This window comes from Athene cunicularia (assembly GCF_003259725.1).
Source record: "Athene cunicularia isolate RWA chromosome 4 unlocalized genomic scaffold, athCun1 chr4_part2, whole genome shotgun sequence".
Lineage (NCBI taxonomy): Eukaryota > Metazoa > Chordata > Aves > Strigiformes > Strigidae > Athene > Athene cunicularia.
The window spans coordinates 19,201,068-19,226,196 of NW_020799099.1; the positions used below are offsets into that span (position 1 = coordinate 19,201,068).

The 25,129-nt window shown below is 37.2% G+C and overlaps 1 protein-coding gene across 1 annotated transcript; it reads left to right on the plus strand.

The window, feature by feature from the left end:
• Window positions 1–1,727: 1,727 nt before the first annotated feature.
• EIF4E (eukaryotic translation initiation factor 4E) lies at window positions 1,728–24,949 on the plus strand. Its single transcript, XM_026847660.1, has 7 exons — window positions 1,728–1,751; window positions 8,875–8,981; window positions 11,103–11,198; window positions 12,833–12,896; window positions 14,838–14,951; window positions 17,526–17,665; window positions 19,687–24,949. Exons 1-7 carry the CDS (start codon window positions 1,737–1,739, stop codon window positions 19,799–19,801), a joined length of 651 nt encoding a protein of 216 aa, XP_026703461.1. The 5' UTR covers window positions 1,728–1,736; the 3' UTR covers window positions 19,802–24,949.
• The last annotated feature ends 180 nt before the right edge of the window (window positions 24,950–25,129 follow it).

A 25,129-nucleotide genomic window follows, 5' to 3' on the forward strand; every position in this document is an offset into this window, starting at 1 on the left:
CGGCGGCAGGAGGGTGTGGAAGGAGAGCGAAAGGCGGGCGGGAGAAGGGAATGAAACACTCACCGGTTCCACCGTCGCCATCTTAGATCGCTCTGATCGCAGAAGCGCTGCGGGGAGGGGAGGGGGCGGATCTTCCTCGCCGGCCGGCGAGCGCCCTCCTGGCAGCCGAGGAGCGGAGAAGGGCCGGCTTCAAAGCGGGTACGGAGCTCGGGGGGGGCTGACGATCAGGAGGCGCGGGGTTATTGACTCGGGGTGCGGATCGGTACGCTGACAGATGCGCTGCTTGGCGGTCTGGCAGCTGAAACAAGAAAACAGCGTGACTGGTAAGACTCAAGGCGTGTTGCAAACGAAATTGGCGTTTTACGCTTAGGTCATCTTTCTCGATCAAAATATTTTTATTCAAGCTTCTTATAGTTTTCGTGATAGTTAAGTACTTTTTTTTCTCACTAGATGTTAAATTACGATATTATGATCTAGTTTATAAACGTTTTCCTAGCCTGCACTTCCATAAAGAACTGTGAAACAGCTGGAAGTGGTTCAAGTACGGTTGTTACTCTAATCCCACATGCTTGTGTATCATGAGGAGTGGACAGCAGAAGACTGTTAAGAGTTTCAAGAAAATGAGAAACTTGAGGAAGGGTAGTTTCTTTCTGCTGCTTACCAATTGTGAATAAACAGCCCGTGCATACTTTGAAGAAGCATTTGTAACAGATAGAAAGTGTTTAACTTTTAAAATCACTTCCCTGTTTTTAAGTAAAGATTAATTTTACCCGTTTGTGTAAGGCATGTTGATCCTTCTCTTAAGATTTTTCTTCCATGAACAAAAAGGAAAAAAAAATCACCTTTACTTACAAGGAAGAGGTTGAAATTGGTCAGTATTCATAAATTGCTTGACTAGGAGTTCTGAACAGGAAGAATGTCAGTAGTTAAGACAGTGAGCTGGGCCACCAGCAGCACCCTGCCCATGTTTTCCAGCCACAGTCTTAAAACACCTGTTTTCCTACACAAAAGCTGATCTTTCTGAGCTATAGCCCACACATCTGAAGATGAGAGCTTCCTGTCAGCTCAGTGTTCTGTGGTGACTGTGGAGCTTAGCAGGGGTTGTGATAATTTGTAATACTGATGGCCATTGGAAATATAAATAATTCTAGAGGCATGGGTTTGTGGCTCTCCTGGCTGTGGTGCTGACATAAGCCTGTCCCTGCCCTGTTCTCTGCATTGTTGTTGCATAAGCGTGAGGTTGCATGTTGAGCTGGATCTGGGGACTAATTTAGCCAAAAATAAACAATTGATTTTGCCACACCGTTTCCTAGCAAGATTGAATTCCCAGATCCAGTTCACCATGCAGTGAGAAATGGTTGTGCTGAGGCAGTCAGTGGAAGATAGGGCAATGCTCACAGAAGTTTAGTGCTGCTGTTGAATGTTCGGCCATAGTTGAAGTATGTTTGACTTCAGGAAACAAAATATCAGTTATGCTTGCATTAATTTAAAGAATTAAACTTTTTATTGTCCTTTTTAAGTGAATCTGTCTTCTGTCTAATCTTAGACTTGTGTAGTGACTGAGGTCATAGATTCTTAATGTTGCAGAAATACTACATGCTTTTCAATTGAACAATTTAATTGTATGTGTGGTTAGGGATTGGATTTCCTCTTGATCGTAGGGAAGCCATTCTGTTGCTGAGCTCCAAAGTCTGGACCTGGGTTTGTAGAGATGTCATCTGTGATGCTTCCCTAGTATGAAAATGTCTCAGGTAATACAAAACACGACTGAATGTGTCTTTTTTTTTTTTTTAACATAGGCTCCTACTAAAATTAGTGATGTTTTTAGTATGTCCATGCTCTTAAATGTAATGTACATTTTAAGTCTTGTTGAGAGGCTGGAAAAAATGTTTGAAACTTTAGGAATATTGAAACTTAAGTCCCATGGAAGTTGCTAAACAGGATTATTCTGAGTAAATACAGACCTCTTGCACAGGGGTCTTCTCCACTGCAGGGGAAATTTAAGCCTCTGCGACACTGACAGGTTAAAATGCTGTTTTTCTTGAGCTATCCAGATTTTTTTGTCTTTTAAGACTAATCTAGATTTATTTGAGAATATGCAGAGATGTGCCCTAATAGAGTGTGTTCCCATTGCAGCCTTTGAGAATTAGGTGTGATCAGATAAGACTGTGCAAAAGTCCACAAAGTCCACAACAAAACCAATAGTAATGCTTCAGTAAACAGTAGTTTACCGAAGGTGACTTTAAAATGCAGCCACACAAAGCCTGTAAGTTCTAGGTGTGTGTAAATTGTGTGGAAGTAACGTACATGTGTGAATCTGATCCATCCTTGTTCAAATTGGAAATGGGCATCATGGTTATTTTAATTTTGCTTCATGACAATTATTGTTACACTAGTGCAAATGCACTTCCTGTGAATTTAACTCTGCATTTTAAGATCCCTGGGTGAAACTTCAGTTACATATAATTTGAAAAATGCTTGTTTAAACTGCTAATCATCAAGAGGTAGAACTCAAAACTTTCTTTAAATGAAACAGTATTACCTCAAGGGGTTACAAATGTAGTGTAGGGCCTTGAAATTCTGGAAAGCTCAAAATAGCTGCTTAAATTCAGTGTGGGCTGGAAGGTATTTCATTTGTATTATTGACAGTATGTAAATTAAGTGCAGGCAATGTTCAACTTCAGACTTTTATTACTAGGTATTTTTGCTGTAATGTAGTCAGTGGCTTGCTATGGTTGAAATTGGTACAGTATTCAGCTGTAGTATTGTGAACACAGTTGCTTGCTCATTGCATTTTTCTGAAATGATACAAGATAAATGTCTTTTGCATGCTGTTTAATAATTGAGAATGTCCATCAAACTTAAATTGTAAATTACATATTTGACTGAATACAAAGCAGCTTCTAAGAGGAGGATGATGTTGGACAACTTGGAAATTTTGAGATAAACATTTTTCAGAAAACAATTTTAAAAAATTACATTTTGCACAGTGTATAAAATGTCAAGCTTATTTCAAAGTAATGTGTAAAAATAGCATATGAGACTGAGTTGTTTCATTTAGTGATATGGCCCACAGGTGTGGAGGTACATGGGAAATGTCAATGAGGAAAATGTGACTCTCCTGGTGTGAATTTTGAGGGAATAGAGGGAGAATTAAGGGATATTGGTGGAGAGCCTGCATTGTGAAAGATAGTTTAAAAGTGAATTAACGTGACTTTTTCCCCAAACAGATCTGTTTTTCACTTTTGAAGTATTCTAAAGTCAAGGTTGAACTAAGTTTAGGGATTAATTTTAACTTAGGAACTTAAAGCACTAATTTTTTTGAAAGTCTGAAAACCTGTTCCTCTTTAAAACATTCACATTATGAAGGTACTGAGAGTGTGATCTACAGATTTAAGTGTGCTGTGTAGTATCAGTGTTCTGTTAGCTGCATGAAAGTGGCACTTGTCCCTGATTTCTTACATAGTGGGTGTAAGGCAGAAAAATTTTAACTGTTTAAAAGTCTTTTTCCTAAATGTGCAGAGCAGTTGTTTAAATGAATAATTTTTTTTAATAGTGATCGGTTTCTCATGTTCATTGTGGTTTATCAAAGCAGCTTGTGTACATTACATGCTTTACAGTAATAGGGATTACCAGTACTATGTCCAGTACTTGATCTTTTCGGTTGAAGATTGACCTCTTGAGCGTCCATACATTAGACAATTTTGTTTTAAATTATTTTCTGAAGATTGAATGTACCTTAATTTTTCAGTTGATGTAAAATTCTGTGCTTGGTTGTACAAGTGGGTCAGTATACTCACAGTAATTTGAAGTACTTTTATGTCTGTTGTGTAGAAGTGTGTGGGGAGATTAGAGGGGTTTATTCCCTTGAGTCATCCGAACTGTTCTCAGCAGTTTTGGGAAGTTTTTATTTTCTTTGATGCCATAGAACTAACAATGTTAGATGTAGAAAGTCATCTTATCCCGTGGGTAGATTTTGTTTTCCAGTAGCAAAGGCAGCAGCAGAGTACAGGTTGGGGTGAGATGTAGCACAAGGGCAGCCCTCTTAGGCAGCTAGGAAAAAAAATACTGAAGTATTTTGATATATGTTGTAACTTGATTGCTAATTCTAGTCATAAGGTGGTGAATTGAATGTTGAAAATCCAATGGGTACTTTCAAGTGTATGTAACCCATTTTTCAGAGGTCAAAAGGACTGTGAGTATTCTTTGTATCTTTTAAAACTTGATCATGTTTCCTAGAAAAAAGTGTGCCCTTCTGACCCTGCATGAACTGTGTATCTCTTCTGCTTCAGTCTTTTGTTCCTGTCCTCTTGTATGTGTGTTGCACTTCAGTTCTAATTTGGTGGCATGTGACTCAGTTAAAATGATGTCCCGTGTTTGTGTTTGAGTAGTGACTGCCTTTTTAAAAATCTGTGGTGTTCTAAGTAATAATTTATGTAGTTAAGATAGTTGCTCTGTATTAGGCCTTGTTATGTCATGCCTAGAAGGTTTCGCTGTCCTGGTGTCTGGAAAGATATTTAACACTGTTTAATTGGTAACAGGTGGCTATTGGTGTTACCTCTCTTCCAGTTGGTATTGCACATACTACATATGATTGCTTCTATGTATTCATTCCTCAGCTGCATATTGGAGCATCACATGGTTTGCTTTCCTACAGCATGTAATACTTGCTTGTGGTTGGGTTTAAATCCTTTTTTTCAGAATATTTTTAAATAGCTTTTGATTTTGTGCCTTGTGAATTGTTATCCTAACTGTAGTGTAGTAGCAGTTATTTGCAAGAAGCATAAGGACCAAGAGGTTGTTGACGTACTTTTTCCCTAGACATCTGATAACTGGGATGTGTGATTTTTCTCATTCTGTTGGAAACCCTAAGCAGGGTGAAATGTAACTTATTTTGGCTTAATGCAAGGAAACTTTGGAAGCCTCTTCCACTAATTAATTCTCTTAACTTCCACGAAGAAAACATGTAGTACAAGGATGTACTAGGTTATATCCTTTTGAGACGTGTTGCACACTCTCAGCTGGACTTCCAAAACAACTTCTGTAGACAATTAGATGATGTGAATGTAGTCTGGGCAGCACCTGGAAACACTTGGTGAAACCTAGTCAAGCTAGTTGTTCTCTTCAATAGACAAACCTGATTAAGCAGTTTTTACTGTAAGTGGTGTTTGTTTCCTGTCCTGGTGACACACACACACACACACCTTCCTTTGATATGTTGGTCATAATGTGCTGTGGAGAAAGAATAAATAACACCAATTAAATTTGCAAGTGTCAGAATCCAAGTAATGTGCAGGTATGCACAGTCATTAAATGCTGAGTAGGGATATGTTTCATGGACTTTTTGCAAGCTGATTCCTCCATCAAAACCCATGTGGGTAGTGAATAAATGTCACTTTTAATTATGTGCTGTCTTGTGTATGAAGAGTAGGATTGGCCATATGAAGCTTTCCAGTTTATCTGGTAATACTACCGTATTTTATTACATTTATTTTAAAAGGAGCAAACCCAATGGTAGCCTAGTTTAATAGTAGATGCAAAGACAATTGTAGGTTAAAGAATCCATTAGTTATGAACAATAGTTAAGTATTGTAAAGGATTTTAAATTTGGTCCAGAAATCTCCCAGTCTGCTGGGGGAGACAGTCTAACTTCAGTAAGTTAATAGTGTGGTAATTGCAAGATGTGAAGGTGTGAATTGGTGAAATGTGGACAATATAGCCTTCATGTTGTATTTATAGAATCTTTTAAAACCTGCATGCTTGTGGTTGGGGTAGAATTTCAGTAGCTGGGAAGAGGTTGGATACAAGGCATGGACTTTGAATGCCAATTAGTGAACTTAACTTTGTATTTGACTAATAATGAAACGTGCTTTGGTATACAAATACTTTAGCTTGGCAGTCAGAACAGTGAGATAAAGGTAAGATAAGAGGAAATAGGAGATATGATTAACCAGCCAAAAATTAAAATGGTCCTTTTTCTGTTTTCCCTAATAGCAGTGGGAAATCAGAGGTAGTGAAAACAAGCTGCATTAGGCTTCTGAGTCAGCCAGAAAACTGTTCTGCAGTAATAAGCTCTGCTTCCAACTTTGCACCTTTTTCCAGGTATAACTTGGTGTGTACAGCTGTACCTATCCTTGATGGGCAGCCTACTGCTGAAAAAAAAATCTCTTCTGGCTGGGTTAGTTTGAGGGGAGTGTCATCATCCTGGGTCAGGATCGTAGTTAACTGGGCCTTGGAGGTGAGTTGCCATGTATTGCTTCGGACAGAAGCTTGAAATAATGGTTAGTCTGGGTTTAATTAATGCTAGGTAGCTTTCAAAAGGGACTTGTTATTGTGGCAGCTTAACTAAAATGTTTGTGCTGAGTCAGATGTCTTCTATTTGTCCAGAAATTGATTTTTGCATAGTTATATGAAGGGTGACCATTGGTATGCTGGGCAGGTATTGAGGCTCATTGCGTTTTTTAAATTGTTTGGAGATGCTACCTTTAAAGCTTTGATGTTGTCTTGTATTAGAAGTTATGAAATGGCATAGCCCTGCATGTGCTCAGTAGCTTTGTATAGATTCTTCCAGTTAATATAGTTTTGGCATACTGACCAGGGAGACTCTGACTAGCTCTTTGTATATTGAAAGCTTTTTGAGCAAACATGAATGAGATTATTAACTGAAATTATTTTTGCAAGGTACTCTACATTTGTCAAGAGCGAGTCTATTTGTAAAAATCTTCAGTATAATAGTATTTGTAAATCAACTGTGTATTTGAGACATCTAATATATAGTGTTGTGAATGAAAGCAAGATTTATCACAAAACATAGTGCTTAGTTTACTTCCAAAATACCAACAGGATTTTTCTTGGAAGCTCATTGTATTTGCACATGTAGTATTTCTGACTCTTCTAATTAGAAGCCCCTGAAAGGGCAACACTTAAATTGCTGTTGTCTGTACTTGACTTTTTGTAGTATAATACAAACAATAACATGGAGGATGAAATATTGAAATGCTGCTTTGGTGTATTTTACACCCTTTGTGTGCTGACCATCTTTTTTTTTTTTTTTTTTTTTTATTTGATACCATCAACTTAAAAATAAATGGAGTTAACAGTAGAAATTTTATTCTAGATAGAATTTGAAGCATGCACTAAGTTCTTTGAAGATCTGTTTAGCTTTTTATAGTATTACACTGGAGGAGATTTGACAGATTGTTCAACACTGCTTCTGTAGGTTTGGTGATGTTCCCATTAGGGAATCTTCAGAAAGCATTTTGTTTTATTAAGAAGCAGGAAATTGTACTACCTGCACCTTGTACTGTGTAAATCAAAGCACTAGTCTAGTTGTCACTGCCCCTGTTAGACCTTCCCATTTCAGTCTTTTCACTGTGAATGTTGGAGCATATGAAAGCATCCTTAAACATTATGTAAATTAGCTTTTGAACTGAGATTTTTTTTCTAGGTGAGCTGTTAAACTGAAGCATGCTTCATTATTTTCAGGCATAAGTGTAACTTCTCTGAAGTAAAACATATGCTTAATAATGCCAAATATATTGATAATGAAAAGAAAATACCTGTTAAGACAGATCTTTAGGTGTTATCAGAAGAGTTTGCCAGCTGGGAGTGTGAAGGTTAAACAGTGTTTATGTTTCAAATATGTTCCACTTTTTAGCAGTTTTGGTAATGATAAACTGAGTAATGTGGAAGTCTGGAGTAAACTATTCCATTAATTACATGATTTACCATTACTTAATCCACCCCTACACTGCTTTGTTCTCTTAAAACCACAAGCTTTAAATTAATTTTTTTTAAAGTACTGCTTTTGTATTGCTGCATTTAGGAATGTCTAGTCTTTGGGTCTGCTGTAGTTAGCATTTTTTTTATATTGCTGAAGTTCTTTTTCTTTCACAGGGTCAGCTGCAAAGGCATTTTTGTGTTGGCTGTAGGGAATGAGCTATAGTTGTCACTCCTTGTCTCTCATTCTATCTAGCACGGGTTGCAGATTAGGGAGAGATGGTGCTAACTGGCAGGGACTCTTGGCCTCACAATAAAGCTTTGTTTCCTGGTTTGAAGGAATGGCATTACAATATCAAACCTGAACCGGTGGCTTCTTGAACCAAATTACAAGCTTGAGGGGGTTTGCATGCAAAGGAAATAAATTCTTGCACCACTTTGGGTTAAAGTGTGTTTGACATCTCTAGCACTGTCTCTAGAGATTTGAAAAAAAAAAATAAATTTGGAATCAGTCTGATCTGTGGTAAACATGTATAATCACGTTTATTTGTTTGATATTTTAGAACTAATATGTGTTTAAATTCTGCTCTTTGGTGTCTGAAGCTTTATAAGTAGTGATGTTGCAAATAGAGACAACTACCTGGCAGTTTGGTTTCTAGCTGATTGTAACAGCTGATTTCAGACCTGAGAACTGTAGTCATGTCTCCTACTCGTACTAACAGATTTTTCTAAATAAATAGGTCCTGTACATCTGCTTCCAATGATGCTTTGTCAGAAACTGACTAAAAAATTCCTTCCAAAATGATTATTCTGAAAATTAACTTTTAGATGTGCATATTCTAGAAACAGTTTATTGTATTTTTCTCAAATAACTCTCAACTGTTTCAAGATAAGACAAGTATGTTAAATTATTCTGGAAGCATGACAGGAAGCAAATCACTGAACAGCAGAATATAAATTCCTGCAGTTAGTATTTATTACAGGACCTGTTCAGATGTTGAAGAATAAAGGGATGCAGATTGTGGTTCCATGATGTGATTTGGGTCCCTAATCCAAGATGAATTACCTTCAGCCTTCTTAAAGTTACTTCAAAGAGCTAAATTACTTCAGTAAAAATTGAGAAGGAATGTATTAATAAGTCCTTTCTTCAAACAGGAAACCACTCCCAACCCTCAGCCTTCAGAAGAGGAGAAAACTGAGCCAGCACCTAGCCAGGAGGTTGCCAGCCCTGAACAGTATATTAAGCATCCACTACAGAACAGGTAAATAGTACAGAAGCATGAATGTGTTTTTTACCAGATAGAAGAATGCCTATGGCTTTACAGGTCTCTAGTTTTCCTTATGTTTTGTAGCAGCATTATGAGAGTTCTCATTTTTTTTTTGAAGATATTTGCAGTGAGGTTGCAGAGGAAATATAATCTGACCCTGTTGTAATTTTGAGCATTTTCACATAGTATTGTTACAGAAGCTGAAAATCTTTGCAAATTTTAATGATGCAGCCAAGTAATTGGGAAGAGCATGGTTTCCCTTTTAGTTGGAGGCAAGCATACCTTTCGTTGCTTTTGTCTGATGTGTTTTAAGAGACTGAGATGAAGTTGCTGCCAGGCAGAACTGGTAAACCTTCCATTCTGCCTTGTACTTGGGCAGTTAAGGCAAAGACTTCTCAGTCTTCCTTATCAGTCTCACTTCTCTGTATATTACCATGTGTTTTACTTCAATTTGGAACTGAAAGCAGTGAAAGCTGTTAATAAGCCATAGAGCTTACTAGACTTGGATCATGAGTGGCTGCTGTCTACAGTAATACTGTTTTCCTTATATGTAGGAAGCACAGCAGAAGAAACCCTGTAAAGTGCAGATTTGTACCAGTGTGTCACTAAGAGGAAAAAAAAACTGTAGGGCACTTAAATTTTCTTGTTTAACAAGAAAAACAAGAGCAATAGTTAAAAATTACAGTTAAGAAAAGTTACTGAAAAACTAAAGCCCTCTTACTAAATTCTGTGTTCAGTGTGCAAAACCACGTATGTCTTAAAAGCTACTACTTGGCTTTTTACTGAGCTGTAGAGACAGTGAGGGCTTACCAAGAAGCTTTGCACTTGAAAACCTTGACTTGAGCCTCCTTTCTGCAATAAAGATACTATAAGCTTACAGGTTGACTTCCTTTAAATGTGCCCAAAAGTGACTCCAGCAGAATACATATACTTCAAAAAGAGCTTCTAGGAAGTAATTTTCTCCAAGTGAGCTGATGTCAAGTGCTTAGTGTTGGTAGGTGAGTGCTGCTCCAAAGTGGACTTTTTACCAAATGCCACCTTACTCTTTCTAAGTTTTGAGTAAGTGTGGAAAACCACTCTGCACTGTAGCGCTATGCTGTGTGCATCCCATTTTCCCTTGTCTTTCAAATTCTATCCTTCCTCTTTTTCCTGTAAACCCTTTTAAACTGGTCCTGGCCCTCCTTTACAAGTGGTAGTGGGGCTATTACTGGAAAATAGTAAACTTTTAAAACAAGGTTTGAAAAGTCAGGAAGGGTCTCAAAACAGTAGATTGACACCTGGTGATTTAAAGTACTCAGCTGTGAGAAGGTAGAGTGTTAACCTGAGTGATTTCAACACTGCTGCAACTATCGAAATGAAAAATAAGCCTGTTTTGTTAAATGCCTCATCAGGTATCTTATTTCAGCATTTTAACTGATGCTTTTATCTAAAAAGCATCTGTGTGTAAAGGTTCGATTTATATGTGTTGAGATTTGTAACCAACAGAGAATGATGAATAAAATTGGATGGAAAACTTTTCATTTAGTTGTGTCTTCATGTATATAGACGTAAAAAGTCACAGCAATTGGCTTTTTAAAGATTGTTGCCATTAGTAAACTTAAAGCAGCTTCCCTTTTAAAATTTATGTTCTCCTAGGATGTGTGTGCTTGGGAAACTTCCTTGTCATGTATAGCTTTGGAGTGATATAATTAGCTTTTGTAACCTTTACAAGGAAATTACTGGAAAGGGAGCTGTGCTCTTAGTTTAGATAGTTGGTGTTGGTTTAGGACATAATCAGTTATTTGTGGTAGGGGATTGTAGTTTAGCAGTGGCAGCAAGGAGAAACATCTGAGGCTTAGGGGTTTAGAGTCTTAGAAACGATTCAAAACTATTTGAAATATTTACCTAAACTGATTAATGAAGTCTGCCATGATTTTTGTAATGGTAACACAAATATTGTTGATCTGCAAACATCTGGATTTGAGAACTGAGTTTATTTTGTATCTAACTGATGAAAACTTACTTCCATGCTAATAATCTCTCAAGGTTTGCAATTAGTTTGGATATTACAATATCAGAAATGAATTTTTTTCATATAATTTCTAGATGTTATTATTTTCCTTTGTTTTCCTTTAGATGGGCACTCTGGTTTTTTAAAAATGACAAGAGCAAAACTTGGCAAGCAAATCTTCGTCTTATCTCAAAGTTTGATACTGTTGAAGATTTTTGGGCGTAAGTAAAGATTTTTTTCAGTCTGTCGTAATCCTGGCTTATGTTGGCAAAGCTTATGCCAAAGTCAAAAAAATAAAGTACTTCATTAAATGTGAACTTTTAGGTGTAATATGAAATATTTTCAAAATTGAAGGTGAGGTCTACCCCATTCTTCAGAATGTGGTAGAATGTAACCTTTGAAGAAAATGTGATTGGAGTAGTTTTTCATACTTTAAATGCACATTGTCTTGCTGTCAACACTGCAACACTACTTATATTTATGTGATATGTAGAAAATTGTATTTGTGCAGTACCTATCTCACAGTAACATGAGATTTTAAGTTTTTGGAGCCAACTAATTGTCACTCCCTCAGTCCCAAATTTTGCTAGCTGATTAAATTCTCAAGACAGCTGGCTCACTTCACATGTGCAAGAGTGGCTGAATCTGGAGCACATCCTTGAAAGTTCATTAGAGGTTACAGAAGAAACTGCCTTCATTCTAAATTGAAGGTCTGTGAAAGCAGTTAGGTTCAAACATCAAGAACAAAGCCTTTGAAGGTAGGCCTGTGCTTTCCAAGCACTTCAGTCAAATTCAGGTGGCTTACTTGGAAGATTGTCTGCCATAATGATGAAATATGGAGGAAATGACAAGTGGCATAAGACTGAGGGTAAAGAAAATGCATCATGCATTTTTATCCTTCTTAGTGTTATGTGCTACATTGAGTGGTAGGGTTCTTAAGGTTGCATGCCTTCTTTTGGCTGTGATCAGTAAGGGAGTGATGGTGTGTTTAAGTGGAATAATGAGACCTATCAGTGACCCATTCCAACAGGGAAGAAATAAAGATGCTAAAAATGTTGAACAAGTCTTTATCAGTGCAGTTGTTGGTAGGAGGGGAATAGGATTCTGTGCTTGTAACCAGCTTTTTGCATTTCTTCTGTGGGGGTCACTAATTGTTGGATGAACAGTAGTTTGCAGTCTTGCTGTATGTAATGGGAGGCTAAAGTGTTTGAAGCTCCCTACTAAATTTGGTTAAGGGTAAGTTTTTGAGCTCTTATAACCAAGGTGGTCTGGGTAATTAAAAGTGTACAATCTGGATGTCTGCAATCAAGGTACAAAATCAGTCACAAGCACTTGAAGCTCCACTGTGTGGGGAGTGGGAAATAGGTGTGGTGTTCTGGGGAGAAAATACTAAGATTAAGGTAAACTTTAAGGAAGCTGATAAATCTGTAACTGGCTTTGGAAATTCCTGTACCTGATTTCTAATTGTTAGAACATTACAGTAGTTAATTTTCTTTTTGGTGCTGAACCATGCCTGAATGTTAGTTGGTTTTGAACAGGTTATTGTGATATGTGCAGGCCTCTTTCTGAAGTCTGACCTTAACAGTGCAGGAAAAGAAAGCATTTGCTTGCTAGAGCAGGGGATAGTGTGTACTCCTTTTTTTTTTTTTTTTTTTTTTTCTGAATTACCCAGAACATTTTAAACCTAATGCTTTTAGACTGCTGAAAAATAGTTAGGAAATATGGTTGATTCTGAAATAACTTTAATGATTTTTAATTTTTGTATTTTATTCAGTCATATGTTCTTAAATTATTTAAGAATTTTGTACATTAAAACAATAATTAGTTTTTAATCCTGCTTTTTTCCCTCCAATAGTTTATACAACCATATCCAGCTCTCTAGTAATTTAATGCCTGGTTGTGACTACTCGCTCTTTAAGGTATGCTTGCTAACCTTTTTTCTTCAGTTATGGATGTTGGTGGATGGTTTCCTGACTAAGCAAGACACTGTCCAAATATTTCACTTCAGATATTTAGGAATATGGCTGGGAACGTCCTAAAGGTGTTAATTTTTTTAGGGCACATGTCCTCTGAAAATCAGGCTGTCACTAGTTCTGAAAATGCACATACTTTAACACACTTCACAGACAGTACATTTTAATCTGTTGCTGTGTTTGTCTTTTTTCTATGTTTGAGCTTTGTGCAAATACTTGTCTCAGTAATTTTGATATGAAAGATCTTCCAGCTCTGTCATTTGGTGTGACAAGAAATGAGTTAAAAAGTCCAAGTTCTGTGGGAGGCTGCAATGTTCTCCAGTATTCTTTGAGCACTACTAGCCAGATGATTCTATAATTAAATTTTATAGCACCGGATGATTCTATAATTTTTATACCACCAGTTAAGTGCTGTATTATTAATAGAAAATTGTACCCAACACTGACACTTAAAGCGTGCTGAGGAAGTCTTCAGACTGGTGAATAGGAAATGCTGATGAGAAAGTGTACATGAAATCCTGGGCTGTAGTAGAGATCTGAACTGGAGCTGTAAATTAAATCCTAACCTTTCCCAAAGTGCTTCTAATGTACCGCTTCCTTTCTTGATTCAGATAGCTAAATAATGCCCTAAGTACTGGTGCCTGGTTCGTCCTTTGCTTATAAAACATAAGTACTGACTGGGCCTCTTCAGTAGTCTGTGTACATAGTTTGTAAACTCCAGCAGTTGTAGGTAGTGAAGAGGTGGTGATGCTTTGGTTTGGGAAGGTGACAATAATTTAGGTGACTGAGAAACCTTACTAGTAAATTTTAAGAAGCTGTAGGCCCCTCAGAGGCTAGGATATCAATGGATCATTCTTGCGTTTTTTTGCATGAATCCTGAATTTGTGTTTTAAGTATGTGTGTCTATTCTGTTTGCTTATTATCAAACAGTAATACCTTAATTATTTAAATACATGGAACGGGTACAGCATTGGGAACTGTTGCAGGCTTCTGAGCAGTCTCTTGCTGTTGTCCTTCAATTGTGACCTACTAAGAGTGCCTCTTAAAGGTGATGAAGTAGTTTGAGCTCTGCAGCTGCCAGTGAGGGTGTTTAAATTTAAAGTGAGCTGACACCACTCCATCCTGTGTGTTGAACACTTAGTTTGCAGCCAGAGTTTTGAAAAGCAGCTCTCTTAATAGACAGTTCTTAACTGAATTTCTCCGTCTAGGCAGTTGCCTGCCTTTTTAATGACTGACTTTTCTGAGGTGCAGTGTGGCTGGTGGATATGGGAGTAGCAGCTAGCAGCTTTGCTGGATCAGCACATCCAGAGTCATTTAATTCAGTGCAGGGCCATTGATAAAGCATGAATCAGAATGCAACTTGCTTTTAAATGGTGTGCTGATTTTTGTGGCCTTGACAATTAAAATCCTCTTATTCTCACCTTGTGTGTGCAGGGAGTCACTGAGACTGCCAAGGGTGTCTGCTTCAGTGAAGGAATCCTTCTGCATAAGTGTAGCACTTGGTCAGTGTTGCACTGGGTCCAAGACTGAAAATAAGGGCTCCAGAATGTAGCTGCTAATTTTATCTGGTTTCATATGGGGCAAAGTGGATAGTTGACTTCAACCGTTCCCACCTTTTTTAATGTAATGTTGTATAGCCAAGACTTTTTTCCTGAGCTGTGATTTTTCTGTAGAAATAAAAATTAATTAGAGAAAGTGCACTTTCTCTAATGAATAAGCTGTTTTGGGGCTTTGGTATTGGTAGGGGGACAGTATTCCTGGACTGGTATGTATCTTGAACTATACACCTTTTTCTTAAGTTGCTGTTTCAGTTATCACTGGCCTTTTGGTTATTCTTCAGGAAAAATACAGATCAAGTCTGATTTAATTTATGGCTGTTCTTTGCAGGATGGGATTGAACCCATGTGGGAAGATGAAAAAAACAAGCGAGGAGGACGATGGCTAATTACACTAAACAAACAGCAGAGACGAAGTGACCTTGATCGCTTCTGGCTAGAGACAGTAAGCACTATGGCCTTACAAGTTGCAACTGAAGAATCTTGCATTTCTGTTTAATATTTATATTTAATGTTTTAACTGGTTTGACCTTTGTGCACCACACTAGACTTCTAACTTCCTGCAGCACAGTGTCCTGTAAATTTTTATTGACAGACGGTATTGGATACATGATTTTTTATTAGTGATGCTTAGTGTAGTTGTAGTTTGAATACTTTCTTGTAATGGACAGCAGTAGAGATAATTCTACAGGACAGATTAACCTTTTCCTGTGGAATGTATGGAAATGCTGTCGAGCTAGTGGGAAAATAATACTTGAGTGTCACTCCCAAATTTAACTGCTTAAATGTAACAAGTTATTTGTACCATACTCTTAAAGTGAATAGTTTTCAGGTTTTAGTCTTGCTGAAACAAGGGAGTTTCAGATTTATTTTTGTTCCTTCTGTGCTTATCTTAACACTGGGATAGGCAAGTAATTGCACAATCTTCCTGTATGTACACTACAAAAATACTTTTTTCCATTGCTGTTATCCCCTTGGAATAGATTTTTTTTTTTTAATGGTAAATGTACTTCTAGACATTATGTGGGTAGCAGTAAATGTGTTGTAGTAAAGGATACAACTGCACTGTCTAGGAACTGACTCAGGATAGCCTAGAACAGTTCAATGTGATCTGGGTTTTAGGGACATGGATTGCAGACAGTAGAATGCAGAGCAGTCTTACAAATACCTGACCTCTTTTCTCTGCTTGTGTGAGAGGCAAGAAGTATTTTGCACCTCTGAAAGGGAGAAATGGCCTTCAGGATCACAGTAAAGGTGTCCAAAACACCTGAGCTGTTAAAATCTTTCTAGTCACTGTAGTAGTGATTTCAAGGGGTTTGTGAGCATTATACTACTAGGTCATGTAAGTAACTGAATGTCTTGCTCTCTGCATTTGGCCGCTCCACCTAAATGCCTGTATGAGTCCTTCTGATTCTTAATAGCTATTATATATGGATTGAAAACATGTCTAGTCAATGTAGACATAAGGCTAGAGAGCTCTGTTTTGTTCAGCAGCAAGCAATGGCACAGAGCCCAAATACCCAAGCCACAGGGATATGTGCTCTAAAATAACTCTTGTCAATTCTAATTCCACTAATTATTTGTAACCAACTTTCTCCTATAGAAATCATAGCTGCCTCCTTTATCATCCCACTTTAGAACAAATTTTTATTGTAACATCATGAACTTTACCATTCTTAACTGTAAACTAAACTTTGTTTGAGAGGACTTTGTGCAGCATTCATAGAAGAATGTACTTGATTAGTATTCATTGAGCATGGTAGTTGTCTTTGCTTGTATATGTGCTAAGGTGTTCATCAGTATTTTGAATGTTTTTGTGTGGTTTAAACTTAAAAATTTATGGGTTTTGTTACTCAGTGAATGTGTGTAGCCTGCATTTGGGTGTAACATTTAAGGTTTGTGTAGTTATACCTGATTTATTCAGTAGGACACTTTGTCCTTCTTGTATTTCCTTAATGAAGTCAGCCCTTGCAACTCTTGTGGATACTCAAAGACCTACTTTGTTCAAAAAGTTGCAAGTGTGTTGAATTTCCAAATGTTAGAAGTGATTCTGGAAAATTAATTTAATGGCGGTGTATTAAACATACTGTGCAAGTGAAGTAAACAAGTGTCTGTTTAGAGATTAATACTTCAGTGTGCAGAAGGATTTCTAATTCAGCATGGACTAGATGAGTCTGTCTTAACCACAAGAAATTCTCAGTTTTGAATATCTGACGGTTGTTTTACAAGTTGCAATCTGAAGATTTCAAGTAGTTTCAGTTAGTATGTTGTTCAGGGATGTGACCTAACTCAGTCTGATGTTCCTGAACTGGAGTATGCCACCTCTGTCAATTCCCAGCTTCACCATCAGAAATCTGTGGGGGAAGAATCTTGAGTTACTTGGATTGTTGCACTTGCATTACACACTGTTCAGGATGACCAATTCCCACTTTAGAGTCTGTGGGAACTCTGAGCTTCCTGAATGTGTTGATAAGAAGTGGTGCTTCATTAGATAGCACTCTTCATGTAAGTTGCAGTCTGGTTTGCCTCTGAATTGATACACTTCAGAATTAGAGTTAGACCTGACATAGCTGACATGCTTCCTAATTAGTTCTTCACAGATTCTTCCTAGATAATGTCAAGACCTACCATTTCAGGTTTGTCAGTGTTAAACATACTTTAGAAAGAAGACTAAATTCCTTTAATTCTTACCTGATCTTGGATTGGGAGGATGGGAATGGGAGTCAACACTGTATGAGTGATCAGCTGTTTCAGAACTTGCCTCTGCTGGGACAGGAGGAGAGATGGCCAACACAAAACAGGAGAACAATACCCTACTACAACTGAGTTTATGTTCACTTGTAACATTTGGAGCTTCGAGAAGATACTATAAAGAACAGAAAATTATTGCTGTATGGCTAGTGGCTACAAACAATAAAATGTAGTATTCTGCAGTCCTTTGTGTACATTGAATGTTTGCCTATGAAGCAGGATTCTGACTTTGAACTGCCACTTTTAATGGTTAATCTTTGTTTTGTAGCTGCTGTGCCTTATTGGGGAGTCGTTTGATGACTACAGTGATGATGTATGTGGTGCTGTTGTTAATGTTAGAACTAAGGGTGATAAAATAGCAATATGGACAACTGAATGTGAAAACAGGGATGCTGTTACGCATATAGGGTAAGTAATGTGATTGTCTTGAATACGTGAAATGTAACAATGCATATAAAGCCAGTGAATTTGATAGAGAATGTACTTCAGGCAAAGGTAAGCTGTGCAGAGCTGTATCCTAGGTTTCAGTAACTTGGTGCCAAATTATTGGCATTATTTTATAGTTTTTTTGTATGGGCTTATGTTAGTAACTTCTTTGTACTGCTGCACTACCTACACTGTAGTTTAGAAATAATAAAGAATTGAACACAAATCTTGGCAGAAGTTTTTCATTTTACAATGAGGCATTGTAATCAATACCCATAGTGTAGATTCTGTTGCAGCACACCAGTTTGCAAAGGTGTGTAGCCAGTAACAGTAGAGCATTGATAAGATTTTTCTCAGGAAAGTAATGCTCACAACTAGGAGGAAACATGCTGTAAATTTTAAACTCACAAGGATGTCCTTATATTTGAGAAGCTGGACAGTGATATGCTGTGAAACTCTACAGATGTTTTCCTACTGTTTTGTCTGTTTAAATATAAATCAAAGAAAATAATGCTGAACTTCATGGATTATTTGACATGTGTAATAGCATGTAATCTTCATTCCAGTAAGCAACAGTAGTCATCTCGTGTTGTTATGAGTCCATACTATGGAAAATGCATGTTGTGCTTGCTGTTTAGCAGGTATTGCTAAAGTTAGTGGATTTCTTATGCTGTAGTATTGATGCTTCAAACTTGCTGTTAAATTCAGTCACTGTAGGCCACTTAACCTATGCAAGCCAATGAAAATATTTATCTTCCCATTTTAGCACATCTGTTTTAGGCCAAACTTTTAAGTCAGGCATAGTAGCTTGCTAACATTTTCATTTACTGGACTTTCACTGACTCTCTTGACACATTCCTCATTTGGGCCTTTAAGAATCTGGTGGGGTCTGCCTTATACTAACAACTGTATTATACAGTCATGTTTAGATTTGGAAGGTAAGTGTTTAACAATAAACAGAACTGTGGTACACATCTTCTGCTAGTAGAGAGTAACCTGACGTCAAACTTAGTAGGCATCAGAGAGCATTTTTAGAATGGTGTTGACCCTTAACTAAGGAACTAAGATGACTCCATTAGAGAACTGTAAAAAAACCCTCAGGATTTTGTGAACTGACATGTGACTAAGGTAAGCTGTGTTGACTGCCTGCTGTCATGTTGCCATAACTCCAAAGACAATACATCAGGCTTTTATTTAACAGTTAAAATAGAGGTAAGCTCTAGTCCTGTAAACTGCTCCATATGACTAGGGTAAGTTTAATAAAATGTAGTTTTGTTAACAATCTGCAGTTGAACAAGCTTCTTCTGTGGTTTAGTTAAGAGCTTACAGTCTAGTGCACATTAGTGGCTTGCATTTCACTCTGTGCTAAGGAACACAATGTGTTGGTGTAAGGCTGGTACTGCAGCTTCTTCCTCTTGGATCTTATGCCTTAAGCTGACTTCTCTTAACGTTCCTATGGTGTAGCTGTCCATGACCAGTACCAGTAATGAATAGGGGAAATGGATGCCTGCTTTCTATCATTAGTTAAAGAAAAGACAGCAGGTTTGTGCAGCTGAGATGTGTGCTGAGAAAAACTGAGTCTTCCACGGGATTGCTGGTTTATTTGGTTCAGGTGACTTTAGATAACATTTTAGTAGTTCTGCAGTCATGGACCATGACTTCTCCATGGTGGTTTTGTTTCTATATATGGGAATACAGCTTGTTGATATTAATGATACTCATGTGAATGCAGTAGAATCCCTGTGTTCTATGTTTATGTAGGCCTGTTAATTTTTTTTGGCAAGAGCTATTTTGTATGGTAAGTCATTGTTCATACAGAACTATAAACTGATTTTTAGATGCAATAAACCAGAAAAATCTGTTTGAAGTTCTTTGTTCATACCTGAGAAATTGTTTTTAAACAGGCAACCATTTTTTTCATGACTGTGTCAGGAGATCTTAAAAGCAGGTGCCCTGTTACTAACTCCTTCCTTTGCTTAAACTGTTCTATTTCTTTTCTCCAGGAGAGTATACAAGGAAAGATTAGGACTTCCTCCAAAGATAGTGATTGGTTACCAGTCCCATGCAGACACAGCTACTAAGAGCGGCTCCACCACTAAAAATAGGTTTGTTGTTTAAGAAGACACCTTCTGAGTATTCTTTCATAGGAGACTGCGTCAAGCAATCGAGATTTGGGAGCTGAACCAAAGCCTCTTCAAAAGCAGAGTGGACTACATTTAAATTTGATTTCCATCTAAGTGTTGCTAAGATTTGTGAGAAGTCTCATTCGCCTTTGTCTTGTACTTCTGTGTTCAATTTTTTCTATTTTGGTTGAAGTAACCATTACCAATCAGAGTTTTAGTACACTTCATCCCCTGAATCCATAAATGTTTTCCTGGCCCACTCTGTAATAGCTTGGTAGAAATGTTACTATTACAAAAGAAAAATTGTTTATCCACAGTATTCAGAAAAGAAGTTGCATTTCTGTACTGCAGGAAATTACTCTGTTTTACATTTGCATTGTATGCAGTAACATTTTGCTGGTTTGGAAAAGAGTATGGTGCATACAGTTTTCTAGCAATTTTTTTATACAGCATCATCTTTGCTGTAACCTATGCTGATGGCTGCTAGATTAATTTATTTGTTTTCCCTATTTGATAACATTAGTGATACTTTGATTTCAGTTGTTTTTGCTCATGTAACATTTGGTGAAGAATTGGGAATATGACAAAGGTGGAATAAACATTAATTTTGTGCATTCTTTGGTAATTTTTTGGTTTTTTGTAACATCAGAGCTTTGCTACAAATTTATGCATTTCAGTCAAATCGGTGATCTGTTTGTGTGATTTCCTAAACATAATTGTGGATTTTTTTAATGTAACACCATAATTTACATTCCTTACTAGAAATAGTATGTCTGTTTTTGTATCTTATGCTGTATTTTAACACTTTGTATTACTTAGGTTATTTTGCTTTGGTTAAAATGGCTCAAGTAGAAAAGCGGTCCCATTCATATTAAGACAGTGTACAAAACTGTAAATAAAATGTGTACAGTGAATTGTCTTTTAGACAACTAGATTTGTCCTTTTATTTCTCCATCTATACAGCAAGTATTTGTACCTCTTGTGACAAGGCAGTCTCTACTGTGGCTTCTATTGTAGTGTCTTCCAAGAAAGATAAAGTCTGGAGCTATAGTCTGTTGCAACTTTAAATAACTCTATTAGATAGCACCCTAAATCAAAGTGAAATTATATTGATGTGGCTACTGGTTTTTCTTAGTGGTTGGTCTGATCGTGGTTTGCTTTCTCTTTTGACTTGGGTTTGTGCCAACCAGAAATTTCAAGAGTACATAGAAAGCCAGCTAATTTCAGGTAGGGACTACACTAAAAGCGCTTAACTTTTAAATATATAATTCCTGTATGAAGTACAAGTAAAGCGCACTAGAGATGTGGCTACAAAATAAAAGTATATGAGGATCTAGATAGTCTGCTATTGTGTATGTCTTACAATGAAATGAAACACTCATTGGCCTGGAAGTTGCTGTGGGAGCTGTAAGCTTGCTTGACTTCAGGATTGGGGGGAAATTTTGAAGGCCATTGAGTTAACTTCTTTTGAGCACAATGTGAGAGGCTTTTTCTTTCCACTCTTTAAAAGCAGAGCATGCAGCAGAATCAATGCTTTATTGCTAACTTCTAATTTTTTTAGTGTATGATGTACTTTAAGATCTTGCCAGGGCTATGTAGCCTTTCTTCAGTTAAACTTAAAAGGCAGATGCCTATTGGGGTTTTGATCTTTGTGTTAACTCCTTAAAGCAAGTTTAGTCACTGTGGCAGTGAAGCTTCAGTTGAATCAGGCTTTTAAATCTGCCTGATTAAGGCACTGGAGTGTTTCTGTATGTTAAGATAGACTTGAACACTTTCTTGTACATTTTATAAGAAATGTATGTCATAAATAGCTATCAAACTATATCAAAAAGGTATTACATTGACTTCCAGATCATTATGTCTAATAGAAACATGGCAGGCATCTGTATCTAATGATACTATCTATGCCTTCAGTATTGGTCATTAATCAGGATAGCTGCTCGATGTTGAGAGCGCTATTAGGCTGTTCGTGTGCTGGTTTCTGGTGAAACTGGTTGCTTGCCCTGATTTTGCAGGCATACAAAGCAGGCTGGATTTGTTTAATAGGACCATTCATAGTAGAATATGGCAGTCCCTGCCTGTTTTCCAGCTTACTGCTTCAGCTAATCATCTTTGCAATTAAAGTAAGCTTTTTGAACTAAATTTCTCTAAACTATTTTCCTCTATCAGCCACAAGCTCAATTGTGTTTATAAAGGCTTTGATATTTCTGAATAAACCAGTAATGCTTGCATGCATGGAAGGTAAAGATGAATCAGATTCCTGAGTAACAACATTAGATTGTCTATGTGTGTGCGTGTAATTTGGGAGCACTGGGGCAAGGCTCCCTAAAATGAGTGTAATTCAAAAACATAGGTAGTGCTGCCCTCTTATAAAGAGCATTGAGATTAATCTGAGTGCTGTGAGAAGTATGTAGTATTGTTTTTGTTTAATTTCTCTACAGGACTGACTGGAATATTGTTCAGCATAGCAGCATTTTGTTCATTTAGAAGTGACTGATGGGTTTTTTGGCATAGTCTCAGGTTTTAAAGCCTGAGCCTATTTAAGCAGCTAACTGACTTGTACTGTAATAAGAAAGCTTCGAGTAGATTGGTTTGAGGCTCTTCACTGCTCAGATAACAATTGCTAATTTTCTAGAAGACTTGAGTGAAAAATAAATTACATACTTGCTTCATCAAATATATAACTTATGCCTTTAATTTGTTGCTAGAAGCAGCAAGTGACCATGAACGTAGTTTTCTCCAACTTGCAAGTCACTTTGTGCTGCACACTATAGTATCTCCTTCTGATGATGGCGTAGTTTGTATTATACTGTGGGAGAAAGCTGAGAGCTCTTAATTCTGCGTATTAATAAAACAGCCACAGGCTCTTAAGAGGAAAAAGGAGTAAATGTTTAAAACTTAAGTATCTAGTTTTGGTACAAAATATTCAATGTCATTAAATTTCCAGCTAAATGGATAGTCATTGTCAATGTGTGGTTTTAGTAAGCCTGAGAAGACTAAAGACGTAATATCTGAAGCATCTGTTCAGAAGTGGTTTTATATGGTATGAAACCAGCAGAGCAGGGAAAGAAAGCAGAAACTTGCTGTGTTCAAAGAGGTGTAAAAATGTGCCAAAATATTTTGCCTGGGAAGAAGGGGTAACAGATGAGAAGTATTTGTGAATTAACAGCTTCTGGGTATACTGTTAAGTCTCAGGCTATGCAATGCTTTTCACTGTTGCTTTTTGTTTGTCCTGCTGCACTGTCTCTGTCTTGTGTTTCAGACTGTCTCTAGCTCAGGAAACTTAATTTCTAATGTTACCTGAATTCTGGGAGCTTGGGATTGTAGCTTTTAGCAAAGCTTGGACTGAGCTCAAAACTTCCATCCTACCTAATGGTATCTTTTCCTACAAAAATGCTTGGAAAAAATATTCTGGACTCCATGGGACCCTTAGAAAAGCAAAAAACCATCGGATTTCAGCCTAGTAGTGATATAGATCTTTCCTTTGATATATGTGACCTCCCTTGTTTTCAAGAAGCTTTACTTTTGAGTCTGAGCCTGATGGTTTTAAAGCTAGATTTTAAGAATATCCTGCACTGAAGTACTAAACCAAATAGTTGAGCTTAATAGTAAAACCCATAGAGCTTTCAAGCTGCCTAGCAGATAACTTTTAGATGACTTTGCCCTCTTAAGGACAGTCAGTAGTTTCTGCAAACATTTTTTGAGTAGGTTGTAGTTAGGTCTTACAAAAATTTTTTTTATGCAGAATTTGTGCCTTTTCATATTGGACAAGAAACAGATAAATGAAAATGACATCACCAGTAAGGATATTCTTTATACTGGTTTTATTTTGGGACATTTCATACCTGTCTACTCAAACTAGACTGGGAGAGCAGGATTGCAGAGCAAATTAGCAAGCAGTGTGGAACCAGTCCTGTTCCTTGCTATTGAATGCACCTGCTGGACCTTTCTGTCATCATTTCAAAACTCCAGAAGCTGTTAAATCTTGACTTAGCATTTTGATCTCTTTGTAGGACACTTGTCACTAGCTGCTTGAACAGACTTTCTGCCTTACAGCTCTTAAAGTTTTGTATTCCACCAGAATTTGTTTTCAGGTATCCAGCTCTGGCACTGCAGCAAAGCCTTTCATAAGCACTTAAATTCCTTCCCAGTACTTAAAAACCATAGTCACTTCTGCTTTTGGCTGGTGGCTGCCTGGCACTTTCCCAAAAGACTATGGGATGCCATACTAGCCTTCCTGTTTTGAAATAAAGCAGGTTGTGATGTCCAGAGCTAAATGTGAGTTGTGGCTGAGCACATGATGGTTGTTATGCTTCTTAGCATTAACTTGTTATTTTGTGTGATGCCTTAAATGTAAAAACATCCTAGCTGAAGTCAGTGGGTTGGTATCAGTTAGCCTGCTAACCAAACATAAATCAGGTTTTTTTTATTCCCTGCTAGTACTGACCATGTGACAAGCTTAGCTGTGATTTTGTGGGGTTTATGACTGTGCTTTTCCCATCTCCAGTTTTCTAAATTCTGATACTTTTCAAGCCTTACTAAAACATGTTTAATGAAGGGAAAAATTACACTGAATCTAGTCACTGCTTTTTTGGTTACTGATACCATGGAGAATTCCAGGTGTTAAACCCAGATAAAGACTGTGTGACTTCTTTGGCATAATCTGCTTATGGGATTTTCACTTTTTTTATCTCTAGCCATGTAAGTATGATAACAGTGGAAATGATACTTGAAAGTATGTGTGTGAATATATCATATATAAAGCAAAAATGACTCATCTATTTTTTCTATTTTTTTCAAAGTAGAAAACAACTGTTTTGTTACTTCTAAAAGGTTTCTTTGGATGACTTTCTGTAATGATTTATTGGATTTTGCTTACAATAGATAGTTTAGATTAATCTTTTTTCCTTATGTTGTGCCTATTAATGTTATTGAGGAAATGGAGCCAACCTCATAGGTAAGGTTTGGCATTCTTTGAAGTAAAGCTAGTTTTTGAGCCTTATCTTCCTCTGTATGTACAGGGTAGTTATCCTAGTGCATCTCACCCTGAGCCATACAAATACGCAGAAAGTATAATGGGAAATTGGAAGGTACTACTTTTATTTCTGTAGCTTGAATGAAAATAAAGCTTCTGAGGAACTGACTGTCTCGGCCTCTTGACTCTGTGTGGTATGTAGAGAAATTCAAGTCAAAGATAAATGAATAAGTTATTGCTTGGAAATGTGTGTTCACTCTTCAGTTTGGAGTTTGTGTGTTTAGCCAGGGCTTCTGCAGCTCACCCACAGATTGGCCTAGTTCTAAACAAAATGTAACACAGTTGCAG

What these genes read in the sequence shown, in the direction of transcription:
- EIF4E (XM_026847660.1), top strand. An exon ending in ATCGCTTCTGGCTAGAGACA is followed by an intron (nt 14,952 to 17,525) that starts GTAAGCACTATG and finishes TTTGTTTTGTAG; the next exon opens with CTGCTGTGCCTTATTGGGGA. An exon ending in GATGCTGTTACGCATATAGG is followed by an intron (nt 17,666 to 19,686) that starts GTAAGTAATGTG and finishes TCTTTTCTCCAG; the next exon opens with GAGAGTATACAAGGAAAGAT.